We start from the raw sequence: 17,202 nt of genomic DNA, 5'->3' as shown, positions 1-17,202 counted from the left end.
ACTCCGAAAAACTCATCACTTACCCGCTTCGTCTTCTGAAAATTAGTTTTTATTTAGTACCGTTTTTGAATTATTTATAAATTTTTTCACATCTTATATTAAGCAGGACTCAAAAATGCATAAAATATGTATGTAATCACAGTTGCATTTGGGCCACTCATAAAAGATCGCGTTGGTACCGAAACTTACCCCCATAGGTCCTGCTATTGATCAGTTGATCCCTATCACATTCAGCTTCGGAAATCTCATTTGAATCCTTGGAATCGTTAAAGGAGGGATCGTGATTGCGTGGAGGTGGCGGTGGGGGTTCAGGGGAGTTGCTGGTTGGTGGGATGCGAAGAGAGCCTGCAATTGAATAGTTTGTTAATAAGAGAAACGTTCATAGTATATCTGAGTTGAAACCACCTAGAGAACGACGACCAATAGATCCACGGCTTCCATATTGGTCGTAAGGAGCTCCGTAGCCGCCATATTGCGATCCGTATTGTTCGTCTTCGGGGGCGCAGTTGGCGGGATCATCGTATTCTGGACCTGGGGAATAGATGCTGCCATTGCCTGTAAGACAAGAGCAGATGTGATCACCACTCAGTTATGACGGAAATCAGTATATCAAAATTTGGGATATTTTTCCGAAAATTTTATTCAGTTTCTATATTTTAAATGAATTTATCTAGGAAGCACGTGGGGTGTTTTGCTTTAAAATAATGGCTGAAATCGATCGTCTTTCTGCAAGCCGATTGGCAAAAATGCTCTTTGATTTCAGAGATACAGGATCGCATCAGTAGCTATGTCTATGTTTTTGAAGGTGAAAGATTAAGGTCCTTAAACTGATTTTCCAAGGGTCCAAGACCTCAAGTCGCAAATTAGACGACACAGTAATTTCCCAGAAGAAATTCCTGAAAAACAAGCGTTCTGCATGTATTTCCTCCCTTAAGGAACACCCTGTATGTATATCCGAAATAATCGACTGTCGGTTGAGGCACATTTTCTGCAATCATCACCATATGAAGTGTCATTTCTCCAGCTTTCAACCGATTGTTAACAAGTCCCCTTGTAGATGATATGTTTACTTTTTTCTTTGTCCGTTTTTCTATTGTAGTACAAGTTTTATCAAGCAAATTAAACCTCTGACTTTCTTCTACGGAACTTTTACCGTTGATTCAGAAATAACACTCGTACCTTGAGATCCAACTCTATCATATCTCCTATTTCCCTGTCTAGGCATCGATTGTGATCCGTTGCGCGAATGAATTTGGTGAGGGGTGTTCATCCCAGATGGCCCCATGGTGCCTGCGTGAGGATGAGGGAAAGTCTGGAACTGCATAGCCTTGGTAGGGTCCATCTCCTCTCTGAAGCCCAGCAAATGGAAGGTGGCGTAGGGGCAGATTTCATCATCCATACCTAAATTAGATAGTTTTAGCTCGTTATTTGTTATGTAACGATTGTAGCCATTCTCGGTAAACACTGCAGAGTATCGTTAAGTTCGAGACACAGACATATTAGAAATATTGTTATTTGTCAATTAACGTTAGTGTGTTAACAACGATCACAAAACTTCATGCTGTAAATAATTATTAATGAAAAGCCTCGCTAAGAAGCAATGAAAGAAACTGGGTAGACACACTAATTTGCACTTACTTTGTTAGAGAAGGCACAGGGTTGAGGAAATACAACGTCAAGTTAGTCGTGTTAGTAGGCTGACTTCACTCATAACATCATTGAAAATGTTTAAATAACAAAGTGAAAATTTTTTTAAATAAAAGCGTGCGGTGCAAAAATTTACCGTTTTTCATAAATTCCAAAAAATGTCATACTCGCAAAAAATTACCAACCAATAAAAAAGAAAAACCGTTTCATTACCTCTGTGAGTATGAACCGTTTCGTTGGATCCGCGCCTACTCCTTAACTCCTCATACAAATGGCGTTGGCGAGGGTCCCAAGTGGAATGAGAGCGATAATGAGCTCCTAAATTATCGAATGTAAACAATAAAAAAATAATAGGAAACGTTAGAAGCGTCCTCTTGCCCGTCAGAGGATTGTCGGTTAAAAAAAAAATTCAGCAAATAAAATGAAAAAAAAAAAAAATCTACTAATTCGAAGTTATTTTCTTGCGTTGGGGCCAAGCACTTAACACTAATAAGCATTTAACGGGCGTGGTCATCAAAAAGAACCGTAATAAGGCGTACTTGAGACTTTTCCAATGACCACCCTGTATTATCTCCTTTTATGTACTACATCCATAAAACACCTCTATCATAAAGAAAATGCTGTATACAAATGGCTAACAACGATGGGACATCCGCATGAAGGCACTAAGTAACACAAAAGATAACAAAAAAATCTAGAAATTAAAGAGCATGCTAAAAAGCGATGAATGATCTTACTTAAAGCGGTACCTCGTTTAATACGGTCGCAAGTGTTGTAGTTCGACCCTGGAACAGGGGGTAGTTTTCGATTGGGGGGAGCGATGTAGCCGAGTTCGTCTCGTAGATCTGGACGACGCTTGTCCAGGGTGGAAGCAGCGTTGCAGGATTGGTTGTAGACGACGTCATCTGAGAGATTTGGAGCAGGACGTTAATTTTTTAAAGTATGGATGTTTGTTTTTTTTTTTTTTAATTTTTTATACTGAAATCGCCCACTAATTTATATCGAATATTTACAATTATTAAGCTAAATAACTAAAATAAGGTTCGAAGGTAAAACAGAGAAATTTAAATGTTTCAGCTGACGGTTTCAAAAGGAATAAATGGTTTTTGTGTTTTACCCCGATTAAAATGAAATTGTAAATGAATTATGACGATGAAGTTTTTGGTTAATACATGCGACATTAAATTGCTGAAAGAAAAGAGTTGTTTCATTTCGTAGCCCCAATTTCCCGTTAAACTGGAAGTAACAAAAAAACTTGTACGTTAAATTGGACGCCCAACGTACATTTGTATGATGTTTCGGTTCTCCCTGTCCTTCCGAATCAAATAGTCAATTTGTCACAAATTGCCCAGACACGCAGAAAAATAAATTAATTTTATTTTTAATGTAATGAGATACGAATTACCTGTCCAAAAATCAAAATTTTTGACTTTGGAAAATACATACATACCTACGTGGCACCCAGAAAGACGACAACCAATTTGAAATTATTTCCTATTTGTAAAAATTTAGCTGCGTTTGGTGCAGTTTCTAGTTTTTCTATGTTGGCCGGTATGCTTACCAGATCTTTACCCACTTGATTATAATTTATACATATATATTTTAATACCTCCGGAAGTCATCGGAATTTTTCAAATTTTAAAACGGTATATTCTTGAACTTCAAATTGCGCGACTTTACTGCAATTTAACCAACCTTATATTACCGAGATTCCCATGTTTGCGTACCAGAAATGGACGATCTATACAGGGTGAAAGAGATAAATGGAATAAATGCAATATCTGCATATTTCGACATATGTGAAAAAAATGCCAAAACAGATCGATTCGAGATTCTGAAATTGCATCATGTAACGTAAAAATTTCATCCCCTTTGCGTGACAATTGCAACCCCCAGATTTTCAAACTGCAAGCATGGGTTTGCGATACCTCAATTCAGAGGTCTTTTCATTGTTTATTGAAAATCGTTATGGTTTTGACCTTTATTGCCCAGAATAATAGAAATAAATAAATTCATGTAATCAACGATAGTCTCCACAATAAACTTAAAACTTAATAATCAATACCATTGCGTAATTGATAATGTAATGCGTGCCTTGGACATCTTGGCAGTATCCTAATCGTAAATAAAAAAACTTCTGACATTTACCAGTATCTGAGGCTTAACCGATCTAATCGCAACCGTCACTGAACCTCGTGATTTGATTTTGTACGCCACACTTTTCAAACATCCCAGAAGAATTTTAATGGAGTCAGATCAGGTGAGCGTGCTGGCCATTCCAAAGATCCACGCTTCCCTATTCACCGATTGGGAAAAATCATGTCGCGGTATATTGAGACTGATTTGTTTGGTTAATTTATTACATTATCAATAATAAAATGGTATAAGTCAATACGTTTCTAGTTCGTTGTAGAGATTTTTCTCAAATTACATGATTTTTTTTCTATTATTGTTTCGGGTAAAGTTTAAAACCATAACAATTTTGACCAGCGAATGAAAAAATGTTCAAATGAGGTATCACAAACCCATAGTTCAATTTAAAAATTCGGGGGTTTTAATTCTCATGCAAACGGGGTTGAATTTAGGGATGAAATTTTTACATCACAGGATGTAATTTCGGAATCTAAAATTATCGCGTTTCGGTTTTTTTTCGCGTATATCGAAATACGGATGCAGATGTTGAATATATTCCATTCGGCTGTTTCGACTTGCATAGGTTCTACCTTCGTGGGGCTTTCTTCGAGAATTTTGCTTCTGCGGAAATGCAATTTCCACCGAATTTAGTTTTTCAACAAAAAACGTAGCGATCAAACTTGCATGATGATTGTTAAACCCAAAACGTAGAATTGGCACTTCAAACTTTGAAAAAATAATAAAAATAAAAAGTCCTAACACAGTCCAGCCCGAAACTATAATAACCCGCAATATGGAATATTTTGCACCTCCCAATTGCTCAGAAATGAAACTTACTACTGATAATTATTGGAAATTCAATGAAATAAAAGTAAAAATTCCCACTCTTGGTGAAGATGTGGCAAACCTAGAATGTAGTGACACTACGGTGAGAAGGAAAAAAAAATTAAGAAGATGAGATGATAAAAAAACGATCCATACACATACAATCGCTGTGCAGTCGGGTCTGTAGGGGGCCATGCGCCTTCCTCGACAAGGCCACGCACACCACCACAATACCAACCACAACCACAACCACCGTCGCGGCCACCGGCACCGCGATGTTCCACTCGACCCACTCCGGGATCCACGGGAACAGCATCCTCATCCCGGGCATATCCCTCGCTGGGGCGATGGTACCTAGAATTAACGACCGACAATTTACCTTTGTTATAGTTTCCTTTGCCGCGCAACACGCATATCACGATTATGGCAACGATAATGACGAGCACTGCAGCCACTACGGGTACTACTAGGTTTAGGTTGGCGAGGATTATTTGGAGGGTGTCCTCCTTGGGGATTTCGCGGGCTGGGGCAATAGTACCTGAAACCAAAACACAGGGGGTGTTCTCAGGGTATAAACATTCCGCTACGTATGGACGTGCTCTGTTAGTTTTTGGCTTGGTTTTATGTCACGTTTATTAAAAGAAAGCTTCCTGACACTCGGCAAATGGCATCTTTTTAAGTAAATTGCGAAAGAACGTTACCTGGTCAAAGATGAACACGTTAACGACGTCTTTGATTAGGTAACGTACCGCTTATGGGGTACGTGTGACCATACTTCAGTTGAAGTTTTTCTCTAATTATGTGATATTTTATTGAGGGCTGAATGTTTCTTCCAAATTTATCGTTTCTGCAGGAATACGCAAAGTATATGAAAAATAAGTTCCCTTTTAGCTGCGTGTAACCAAAATCAAGTTATTATGTTGAATTACGAAACCTTGTTCGAACTTAAAAGTGCCTTCTTAAGGAGGGATAATCATCGAGCTGCGTGCCTAAATTACCTTTTTCTGAGATCGACAAAAAAGTGATTTTTTAAAGACACAAAAAAGGGCAGAGTAACACTTTCACTGCCTGTATTGCGTCACTAGTGACGTTACCAGCTGATCATTTGTTATGCCAATTTGAGAAAAGTGGATCAATCGGAGGAAAGATCGTGTTTTTCTCAGTGAAAATAAAAATTTTCTGCAACCGCAATTCATTAGCCGAGTCGAAGACGTAGCTGTGAGTATCGCTTCATTCGTAGCTTCGTCTTCTGCTGGATTATGAATGTCATTGCGACAGTGAATTTACGATATCCACGTTCTGGACCAAGTAACTTTTTTCTGATTCATTACTTAGTTTTTCAAAATGAAATTACGAAATCTCGGGCCGTTAATACGGAGATTGCGCACATGTCGGGGAATAGAAAAAAACAGATTTTTTCCCATCCTCATACGTTAACAGCTCGGTTACTACCAGCAGATCAATGAAACATTTTTACCGAAAATGATTTTACCAATTTTCAATTTTTGCCACATTCGAAAACTTAATTTAATTTGGAAGCAAAACGGCCCCTCGAGTTTCTTTTACGCCACACGTCAATTCCGAGAAACAAACGATTTGAATGCAGGACGCAGTGAATGGTTCTATTTTAGAAACGTCTTAAGACTCGGTTTTCTAAACCGCTGTTAACTTTGCCAATGAGACACATTTTTATGGAAATGGACAGCTTGACCATGCAAGTTATCTTGCTGGCAAAGTTACAAGGAGTTTGAAAAAACAGGCTTAATCGAGTGTCAAATTAAAAACCATTATTATTTATTTCGCTTAAATGAAATTATGTATTCTACCGTGCATTGAAATGTTTTTTAACGTGTATGTGTTGGGTGCGCGCCGGCGTCGCGTGTTCTATGGTCAAAAGGGCGCATCGCTTACTGTTTTCGAGATACGACAACACCCAAATTGTTTTTCACGAGACAATTGAAGACTTCCAAAAATAACTTGTATATTCAAAGAAAACTCTGAAACGCCACTTTTTTTTAATTAAATAATCCTCAGTGCTGGGGGGCAAACCATTGATTAAACTAGAGATTTATTTGTTATTGCTGAACATGCAGTGTTAGTGTCTAGAGGACAACATATTTTTTTCTTGGAAGACTAAGTAATGAATTTGAAAAACGTTGCTTTGGGGCCCTACTTTAAAGGGTAAAGTTGTAACAAGGTTTCCTCCGTGATTTTCCATGCTCTAGGTGCAATAAAAAAAAATTCCCTAGCTTCAGGCGGGATTCACATGAATTTCTCCATTAGGACTCTTCCTTAGAACGATATAGGGTGATTAACTGAAAAACTTATTGTTCTGCATATTTTCTAATATTTTTAAAATCGAATTAATCTGAGATGTGGTGCGTGTCGAGATGCTGCCAGATTGTCAAGTAATTTTAAATCACATCTAGCAGCAGCCAAGTATTTTTCAATTTGTTTTTCAACTCTTATTTGATCACCAGCTCTTTTTCGAGACGTCTGAAGGAGTTTTAATTTGCAGGAAATTGAGATCGGAATCGAAAAATCTTGTAGATCTCAGTGTGGTCAATGGTCCACCACATAAGCATATCAATTTTAGTGAAAGAACTTAAAAAGATATTAAATAACAGCACTAGCTTTTTAAGCTGCACACCCTGTATTTGTTTAACGAGACGTCCTAGTGAAAAGTTTTATATGATATATTCCCCTACAGCCCGAAAAATACTAAATTCGAAGTTTAATTTTTGCACACTTTCAATCACCCTGTATATCGGTAGTTGCTTAAATTCTACTTGTATAAATATCAACGTAAGAATTCTGTTGCCTTGTGAGAAAACTGCCGATATTAACAGTAAGAAAGGAATAGCTCTAATAAACGTACATATTCCCTTAATAACGGCTTGATATTATACATAGTTTTAATATTTTTTTTAACATTTATTGATTTCACATTTCACTACAAGATTCTAAGTAGCATTAATCTATAGTCGCATATCTCTGCAAATGCAGTGATAACACACATGCAGGAGAAGGGTTAAAGTACCTTTTCATGTCAAACTTTCAGAGACAATCTGCAACACATTATATTTTAATGGGTAAAATTGAGGGTTTAGGAACTGACTGTGCTCATAAATTGAATTTTTCGCGCATGTATTTTTATATTTCCATCTACACGTCATAGATTTACATGCCACCACCGAAATTTAAATTATAATGCCTTATATTCACGAGGAAAATCTTTAAAACACATCCGACCCGGTATTCTCTCGGCCGGATAGTGTGGGATTCACCGAAACACCTGCCCGATAAAAACCTCGGTATTCGGGCAAACCTAACCTGTGCCAATCCGAAAGTGCCCCTCTGAAATACAGGGTGAATCTTTCTCGATAATTAATCAAAGCATCTCGGAAATCGGTAGAGTTATGTCGTTTTGTTTCGGTTTTAATTTGGATTTTTTGGCGGTATATGTCTACACGTCCTGTGATACGATCACACGTGAAGGCTGCACGGAGCGATCTCTTCGACGATATACCAACATACCCTTTTCATAAGTCAACTACCCATAAATCTACATGTTACAGTATACGATTCACTTAGACGTCACTACCCGGTGTAAGTATGAGAAAAATTATTTTAAGAAAAACGGTCAAAAAACGTTGGTCAGGACGATACAGATCATGTAGCAGATGCGTCGAGAGTAAAGGAATCGTAATTTTTTTTTAGTTTGATTCGTATACCGAGGCAAACGAAAAGTTTATTTAAGAGGTATCGAAAGAGTGTAATAAGCTAAGGCGAAGGTAAGTTCGAGCAGATTGCGATTTTAATTTGATTAAAAATATGATTTTTCAACTGGAAATCAAAAAGTGCTGCTAAGTGCAGATAAGAAGAGTTTCCGGAATACTCGAGGCCGTTTTCTGAAATTGAGTTTTTCTAAAAATAAAAAAATTCTCAAAATTAATCTCGAAACTTTTTTAAAATTTTTCCGATGCCGCCGAGGTAGGAACCGATATGTTGCAGTTTGTCGTGTATATTGCATTATTTCTATTCTTAGAGGACGCTACCAACAGAAAACATGAAATCAATAAATTAAACTTGCAAAAACTGAAAGATACCTTAAAATCAGATGCGAAAATATATAATTAACACATGAAACACTGATATCGGACGTATGCCTATTAGCCAAATGATGTTAGAATAAAACTAAAGTGATGAGAAAGGTTTTTAGTTGTGTGTGTGTTGGACACATGTGACGAGAAATAACAGAAATCGTGATATGAATAATATGAAACTGAAAGGTCCCCAGAAGATTTGCAGCGCCATGTATTATATTCAGGTACTATTGCTGTTAGGAAACAATAATAAACCTTTTTACTCAAAAAAGCATATGACCACATGGTGAGTGGGTATAAAACAAGTGCTGCAAACATAACAATAAATTTAAGGAACGAATAAGAACCACAAAACGCAATTAAACGAAAAAAAGATGCATCAACAAAGTAATAATCTTGTTTCACTCAATGTTGTTATTGAAAATTTGTGTATGGGAAATCATCCTGTTTCCTTAACAAAAAAAAAAAAGACAAATAAATTACATAACAGAAGAAGCAAAAATTCATCATGACCAACTAAAAACCACACAAATATACACTATATACAATGCTTACCGCCTGTAACAGTCAGGGTTGCAAATTCATACTCGGCCACACTGAATCCCGCATTATTGTGGGCAGTAACCCTCAAATGGTACCAAACAGCGGGATCCAAATCCAGCAAAATAAAGTTCTGACCAGGTTTAACATTATTCGATACCTGAATCCATTCCGAGCTAGTCCTGGAAGTTCGAACGTTCAATTTTTCGATTATAGACAAACTAGAAGTTAACAGCTAACTTTTTCTTGTGTTCAATCACGAAATACAGCATAGGACAACCGCCATCAGACCATTTGCCCAAATGTAAAGTGATGCTGTTAGACTTGACTTCAATAAAATCTTCTGCGCTGGGCACTAAGGGCTTTTCCCCTTTGGTCTTAGGATTGAGATTGTCCGAGGGATCTCCAGTGCCGATTCTAATAAAGGGCTTCGGTTATTGCAGCCACTATTAATAAGAGAACTACGGTACCCATTGTAGGCAGTCACATAGAGTTGGTATCGGGTACCGCACAAAAGCTTTTCTAAAGTGTACTGGTCAGTAGCAGCTCCCACTTGCACATCCTCCCATTCTCCAAATTCGGGTTTGTAGTGGATGGTGTAGCCGTGAATTTGACCCCCATCGGAGTCGTGAGGTTTGATTCTGATGGTCAGAGAATTGGTTGTGGTGGACATTAGGGTGATCTACGTATAAAGTTTCTAGTTCCATGCTAGTGAGAAGAAACGTGGAAGGTCTCTTACGTGTGGGGCTCTTGGTGGAGCGCTCACAATCAACTGGTGAGTAACTGAATCTTGACCAAAGTCGTTTTCGACTTTGCAAGAATATTCGCCTGCGTCGGTGCGAGTCACGTCACGGATGAAGAGTGAGCCGTCTGGTTGCTGACGGATGCGGTCGTTGGTGTTGGCGTTGAATTTGACTCCTAGATTAAATCAGTTTCATGGGTTAAATTCCAATACAAACACAATCACACATCAAAAAATACTCCTGGAATGTGCAGGGTGACCCACAAACAATGGTACAAAATTTGCTCCTTGCGAGATACGATAAATTCATTTACAACATCTATTTCAAACGATTTGCAATGTTTTTACAAATTCTGATACTCCGAATTCTTCTACGAGGTATTTGACAAGACAAACTCTTATCTCTACCCGTTTTCGAGAGTAAGCCTACAACCAGTTTGGTATGTGGAAAAAAAGTGCTAAACTTTGTCGAACAAGGTCCTTTCACCAGTATTTGGAAAATATCTCCACTCAGATTTTCTGGAGAACACTCCGTAAAAACCAATGGTATTCTTTGCATATACAGAAAATGTAAGCGTTACAACTTGAAGTTCACTCCCTACCCTATTGTATGGCCTCCTCGATCACCCGATCTAATATCCCTCGATACTGATTTACGGAGCTTTACGAAAAACATGGTTTACACCTACGAAATACGCTATGAAGATTTTTGTGACCGTCTTGAAGTGGCTGCAACAACAATTCGAAGAGAGTATCGCACATTATGCCCATTCCTTCTGTTAATTGGATCGTCATTTACTTAAAAATGGAGTATATTTCTGTTATTACGCAAAATTTTCTAGGGTATTTTTGGTTTAACCGAGCTATAAACCACTAAATCTTCATTAACTAATAACAATTTCGACCAATCTCAACTTCGTACCTTTAATGCTCCATGTAATCAGAGGCGGAGGTACACCGACTGCCAGACAAGGAAGCGTCACATCTTCCTTGTAAGTAGTGGTAAATCGATCATCAAACGAAGCAGTTTTGGCTGGAACTAAATTAAAAAATACAGAAATGTTATTAAACTTGATTAAGGTTGAAGTCTATACTTACCGCTTGTACTTGGAGAGACTCCCACTTTTTTCGAAGGTTGTCCCTCTCCAATGGTGGTAGCAGCAGTAACCCAGAACTCATACTTCAAATTGCTGTCTAGTCCTTTAGCCTGGAAGCTCAAGTTCTGATTTCTTATGTTAGGAACGATTTTCTGAGATTTAGGCTTTTCGCTGCTCTCTCCAGCTACTTTATAGTAAACCATGTAATACTCTACGATTCCATTGGGCTCAGTGGGTGGCTTCCAGCTGACCAAAATGGCATCTTGGGACATCACGAGAGCCTTAACTGCAGTTGGTGCTTCAGGTACTATTAGGCAAAAGAATTTGAGTTAAATTGTATGTTAAATGATAGAGAAAACAACCATCTTGTTCAGTTTGGCAGGCAATGGGAGTGGTGCGAACGCCGTCGCCACCGGAGGTATAAGCCAGGACTTCCATGCTGTAGTTTGTGTATTTCTTCAAACCGTGCAGGATGGTTTCACTGGAAGCGGTAATCTTGGTGTCTTTCGTTTTTTCATCTAAAGGAAACATTGTGAAGCTTCGAATTTTTGCGGTTGAGTAAATGATGGCTTACCAAACCAAGTGTCCGAAGGTCCGTAAATTACTTTATACCCCTTGATGACTCCATTAGCAGAAATAAGAGGAGGCGAAACCCAGGAAACGCGGATGGTTTGGGCGGTAAGGGTGGTGCACATTGCCTTATCTGGGGGCTGCTCAGGAACCCCTTCAGCAGTGCTTGCCTTGAATTCATCGGAAGTGGGTCCAGCTCCTACTTTGTTGAACGCTTGTACCACCACTGAGTACTGAGTGTAAGTTTTCAGGTTCGTAATCTGCAAGATTTGGTGAGTACGGGTCCAGAGAAATCAAATAAGCGAAATTCTACATACTTTTAAGTGGTGCTCTTTGCCTTCTTCTTCGCGGGGAAATTCGACAGTTTCGAACAAATAAGGTTTGTCGGTGTTGGAAAGTTTATACCCTACGTAGTATCCTTGGATGTCACCATTCCAGTGATCTCTTACCGGCGGCTTCCAGTAAACAACCAAAGTGTGTTGATCCTCGGCTTCTACCCGGATTTCAGTTGGGGGGCCACCTTGCGAATTGAAACAATGTAGAAGTGCACTTTCCATTAGGAAAAAGTAGTGTATTTTCACCATCTATTTTGTATAGGGTGGCCGTTTGAAACCGAAACACGCACAGTCCTGAATAGCTAAGAGCACTTATGAAAAAACATTGAGTCACGTCACATATACATATATATATTTTTGAGGGAAAGCTTTTTAGGCTAATTCGACCTCCCTTATCTGCACTCCTTAAGCGAGAGGGTGTTTACTCCCAAAATCTTTAATGGAAAGGAGGCCGAATGACATCTCATTTGGAAGGTAATTCAGCGTTTTTTAGAACTCCTGAGTTTCCAGTTTCAGCTGTTAACACAACCAAGATGGCGCCTTCCAAATATTCAAAAATTAAATTTGAGTTATTTATGTCCAGTTATTTTGCCAGTTTTATTGTATTACGCTAACAAAAAAAATTCTCGTCAACAAATCAATTGTGCTAATGTAGGAAATCCCCACCTCTGGCCTCCATGCAATAGAAGAGATTTTGTTGAAACCACCGTCGAATATTTTGAATCTTATGTGGAGTGATTTGATTAAATTCGTTACTGATCCGTCGTTGCAATAAGTCGTTCAAAGATGTTGGTTCGGTGACGTGGATTTTACTTTTAAAGTAACCTCATAAAAATAATTCAAATGGACTTAAGTCTGGAGAACGCGGAGGCCACTCCATGGACTCTTAGCTTCCAATCAATCGCCCAGGAAACTTTTGATCTAAATACTGATGAACGGTCAATGTATAATGAAGTGACGCACCGTCTTGCTGGAATACCAAATGGTTTCCTTTGTATTGGTCATCGTTGGCAATCATCTCTATTAATGCCGGATAAATGGCGTTTGCTGATAATCCAAAATGCGTTGTCCCCGTCAAATTGCCAAGTAAAAAATACAGGCCGGACACACGGCCACCAAATATTCCCGATAAAACATTTAAATTTTGTTGACATTGTGTATGGACCTCGTGAATAATTACAGGATTTTCATTAAACCAGTAACGGCAGTTGCGTCGATTCACAGTGCCGTTCAAGAAGAGCATTCGTATAAAAAAAATTCATTAAAAAGGAACTGTTGATTATTTAGAATCCGTTCTGACATACTTTCACAAAATTGCAAGCGATAATCGAAATCATCCTTCCAATCCTCCATCTGAAACTTCTCTCGACAGGTGTATTTTATACGGATGAAATTTGTATTTTTTTTTAATCAGTTGAATATTTGTACACTTGACACCAGAGGGCACCTCTACCTTTTTTGCTCTTAATGGAGGGTCTTGAAAAACATGGTCCAAAACCGCCACTTTACTAATGTCATTTACTGCCGCGTTTTTAGCTTGGCGCTTTTTGGTAGCTACCGGCCCAGTTTCCTTTTTTTAGCTTAATAAAAACAATGTAAAGAAAATACCCTTCAGTTCACTGTGGTAAAGTAAACGTACCATGATCAGGTAAAATAACTGAACGTAAATAACTCAATTTCCGCATTTTTGGGAAGCCATCATCCTGGTTCTGCTGACAGCAGAGACTTCAAACTCGGGGGTTATAAAGTACATTAAATTACCTTCAAAATGAGGTGTCACTCGACCTCCTTTTCCGTTTAAAATTTTGGGGATGAACACCCTGCTGCTTAAGGAGTTGCAGATAAGGGAGTCTGAATTAGAATAAATGTGTCCTCCTGAAAAATAAGTTCTCCATGCTCGAGCGTTCATTCAGGAATTTTCTTAGCTCTTCGGGGCTGCGCGTGGTTCCTTTTCCAAACGGCCGCCCTGTATAACTCACGTATAGAGTGGATCAGTCAAGTGGAATAAAATCAATATCTGCGTATTTCGATATATGTGGAAAAAATACCTAAACACGTCAGTTCTCGGTTCTGAAATTACATCCTGCAATCTAAAAATTTCATCCCCAAATTTAACTTCCTTTGCGTGACCGCTACAATCCTAAAATTTTTAAATTGGAAGTAGGGGTCTGTGATACCTGATATGAAAGGTCTTTTCGTCCTTTATTCAAAATTGCTGCGGTTTTAAACTTTATTTCAAAGAATAATAGAAAAAAATTCATATAATTGGCGAAACTCTCCACGACGAACTAAAAACGAATTAACTAATATCAATTCGTTATTGACAGTGTAATAATATAACAAAAGAAATCAGTCTAAACGTACCTCGAATTAAGTTTTTCAAATCAATGTATAGTGAAGCGAGGTTCTCTAGAATGGCCAGCAGGAGCACCTGACCTTACTCCATTGGATTTCTTGTTATGTGGATATTTGAAGAGCATGGGGTACAAAACTGAACTATGCGATTTAGCTGATTTGAAAAGAAGAATGACTCTTGCGATTAGATCGGTTACGCCTCAGATATTGATTAATGTTAGAAGACATTTTTATTTACGGTTAGGTTCCTGCCAAGAGATTCAAGGCATGAACTCTGATCGTCTCTTAGAGATTGCGATTAATTTATCCGATTATTTTATTGCATTATCAATAAGGAAATAGTATCAGTTATTAAGTTTTTCGTTTGTTATAGTTAATGTCGTGAATCTCATTTTTTTAAAATAATTCTTGCAAGAAAGTTTAAAATCATAACAGTTTTTAATAGAGAACGGAAGGACCTTTCAAACGAGGTACCACAAACCCATGTTTCCAATTTAAGAATTTGGGGGTCACGCAAAGGGGGTCGAATTCAGGGATAAAATTTTTACGTTACAGGATGTAATTTCAGAATCTAAAATTGACGTGTTTAGGGAGTTTTTTCACATATCTCGAAATATACGGATTTTTAAATTATTTTCCATTAGGTCGTTCCGCCCTTAACGACACGCGACACAACTCTGACGAGGCGCGATTACTTTTAAGAATTTTAGATGCAAACAAAGAGTTTCTAGATTTATATAAGAAGTTTTAATGCAAGAAAAAATTTATCTGACACATTAATGAAGTGGCACTTTTTAATAAAATTAGAAAATTCTCCCTTCCTTTATCAAATTGTCCCTTACCTGGTACTTCCTCGGCAGTGATAATGGTGACCGTATCAGAAGGATCCGATGAACCGATATCGTTTTCAGCCACAATCCTAATGTGATATGTTGTAGCAGGGCGAAGAGTAAAAATTCCAGCCTCCGTCTGATCTCCCGGGATCAGCACCCTTTCCGACTGCTTATCCCAGCTGCCCTTACTGGGTTTGTACTCGATAATATACTTCTTAATGGGCGAGTTTCCGTCGTATGGCGAGACCCATGAGAGCTGCACGGTCTTGCCAGATTTATCCAGAACTTTAAGCCCGTAAGGCACTTCAGGCACTTCTTGAACGATCATGTTAATATTAGTGTCGTCACTTCCAAAGGCATTGGTGGCCACGCAGGTGAATATGGCCGAATCTGAGCGTTCTGTACGTTTAATGCTTAAATCGGACAACACTCCATTTGGTAAAATTTCTTCACGGATGGTATATCTGTTGTCGCCCTTGGGCTCCAAACGCTTGTTGTTGATATTCCACAAAATCCCTATTGGTTTCTCGCCTTTGGCTTCGCATTGCAGGACCGCAGGATCGCCTCGTCTTGATGTTTGATTACGGAATTTGACTTCGAACTGAGGCGGAGCTGGAAGGGAATGCAGATTAGATCTCTCTAATCATTTAATCAGGATTACGCACCTTGAACACTGATGAGTACCACCGCAGACAAACCAGAACCAATGCCATTAACAGCCTCGCACAAATAATATCCCTCATTGGTTTTTTGTATGTTATTAATCATAAGGGTGCCATCTTCGACTCTTACATCTGGGTTGTTGGGCTTAAAATCTTTATAGTCGCCAGGTGATACCCCTGGAAAAGACTCAGTAGTTTCCATAAATATTTCTGAGCTCGAAACATACCAGTAGCCCTCTTCCATGTAACGACAGGCTTGGGGAATCCATCAGCTTTGCACTCAACAGCGGCATCAGAACCCTGAGCAAATGCTTTATCTGTTGGTTCTAGAATCCATCTCGGGGGTACTAAAAGTGAAGTAATTGCTGTAGATTATGCAGTTCTTCAAGCTAAAGCTCGAGTCGCATGCAGATGACAAAGAATGAATGGGGTGAGTTAATTTTCTGATTTAGCGACCTTCAAATTTGCATTATTTATAACTTTCCCTTTAGTTTGAAGGTCGCTACATCGTTTTAAGAATTCTTGATTCGTACTTACAAAGATTTCATTCGCTGCACCAAAGGTGATACGGAATATAGATTCCCGATCACCCAGTAAAAATGTTCCGATTTTGATAATATTTTGTACAAATGTCGAACGGGTCAAAATAGCTAAACGATTTTATCCTATTCCGATTTTAATCCATCAATTTGAGCTTTTATAATTAATAGTGTGTGGATGAGCCACGATTTCTTACACATTCTTCATGTGCAAAAGTCCACATCATCCTCATCACTTGCGTGCCAGTACACTCCTGATAAGGTGGTTGATATCCTCCTGCGGCATTTCATTTTAGGCAACTTTTATCTCATATCGAAACCCTGCGAGAATTTGAAAGGAGGCTCTAAAGTTCGCAACCTCCTATCGATAATGTCCCACACGTGTCCAATTGGATTCAAATCTGGAGATCTTGGAGGCCAAAGCAGCAGTTCAACCTAGGCTTGTTGAAAGTACTCCAACGCTACCCTTGCCAAGTGTGGGCAGGCATTATTCTGTTGAAAGATATTGGAGGGTTCTTAAATGAGGAACCATAAAAGGTTCCACTATTTTATAGATCTATCGTCGTGCGGTCCTACTGCCTCTAATAAAGACTGGGGGCGGTCTAGAGTTATAGGTGATCTACATGGTAGCACCAACAACACGATGAACATGCCTCATGGCAAAAAAAATTTCGTCCTTCCCCACGATACCATCTAACCCTTGCCTGACCGTGATGTATGTCCAAACAGAATCTGGATTCGTCGCTCAAGACTATTGCGTTCCAGGCTAATCGTTCTCTACTCCACCGAAATCGATTTCGTTTGTGCTTGAATGGGTT

The 17,202-nt window shown here is 38.7% G+C and overlaps 1 protein-coding gene across 50 annotated transcripts in view; it reads right to left on the bottom strand.

Moving 5' to 3' along the window:
* Nucleotides 1-17,202, bottom strand: part of Dscam1 (Down syndrome cell adhesion molecule 1) — a 105,373-nt gene that overhangs the window by 6,860 nt on the left and 81,311 nt on the right. For 32 of the 50 annotated variants that reach the window (XM_066289594.1, XM_066289586.1, XM_066289597.1 and 29 more), the window contains 18 exons: nt 16,073-16,192; nt 15,849-16,022; nt 15,193-15,795; nt 11,978-12,180; nt 11,665-11,920; nt 11,453-11,608; nt 11,092-11,397; nt 10,916-11,032; nt 9,991-10,169; nt 9,722-9,933; nt 9,492-9,668; nt 9,267-9,433; nt 4,762-4,959; nt 2,385-2,552; nt 1,861-1,965; nt 1,180-1,401; nt 406-555; nt 190-345 (listed from right to left, as the gene is read on the bottom strand). In XM_066289594.1, the coding sequence (XP_066145691.1) occupies nt 190-345; nt 406-555; nt 1,180-1,401; nt 1,861-1,965; nt 2,385-2,552; nt 4,762-4,959; nt 9,267-9,433; nt 9,492-9,668; nt 9,722-9,933; nt 9,991-10,169; nt 10,916-11,032; nt 11,092-11,397; nt 11,453-11,608; nt 11,665-11,920; nt 11,978-12,180; nt 15,193-15,795; nt 15,849-16,022; nt 16,073-16,192 (3,669 nt within the window). Of the gene's footprint in view, nt 1-189; nt 346-405; nt 556-1,179; nt 1,402-1,860; nt 1,966-2,384; nt 2,553-4,761; nt 4,960-4,984; nt 5,144-9,266; nt 9,434-9,491; nt 9,669-9,721; nt 9,934-9,990; nt 10,170-10,915; nt 11,033-11,091; nt 11,398-11,452; nt 11,609-11,664; nt 11,921-11,977; nt 12,181-15,192; nt 15,796-15,848; nt 16,023-16,072; nt 16,193-17,202 lie in introns of all 50 variants that reach the window. The other 18 variants (XM_066289571.1, XM_066289568.1, XM_066289566.1 and 15 more) reach the window with 2 other exon arrangements.

Source organism: Euwallacea fornicatus, chromosome 13 (assembly GCF_040115645.1).
Source record: "Euwallacea fornicatus isolate EFF26 chromosome 13, ASM4011564v1, whole genome shotgun sequence".
NCBI classification, from domain to species: domain Eukaryota; kingdom Metazoa; phylum Arthropoda; class Insecta; order Coleoptera; family Curculionidae; genus Euwallacea; species Euwallacea fornicatus.
The sequence above is the reverse complement of the archived record's forward strand: the minus strand, read 5'-3'. Positions and strand labels throughout refer to the sequence as shown.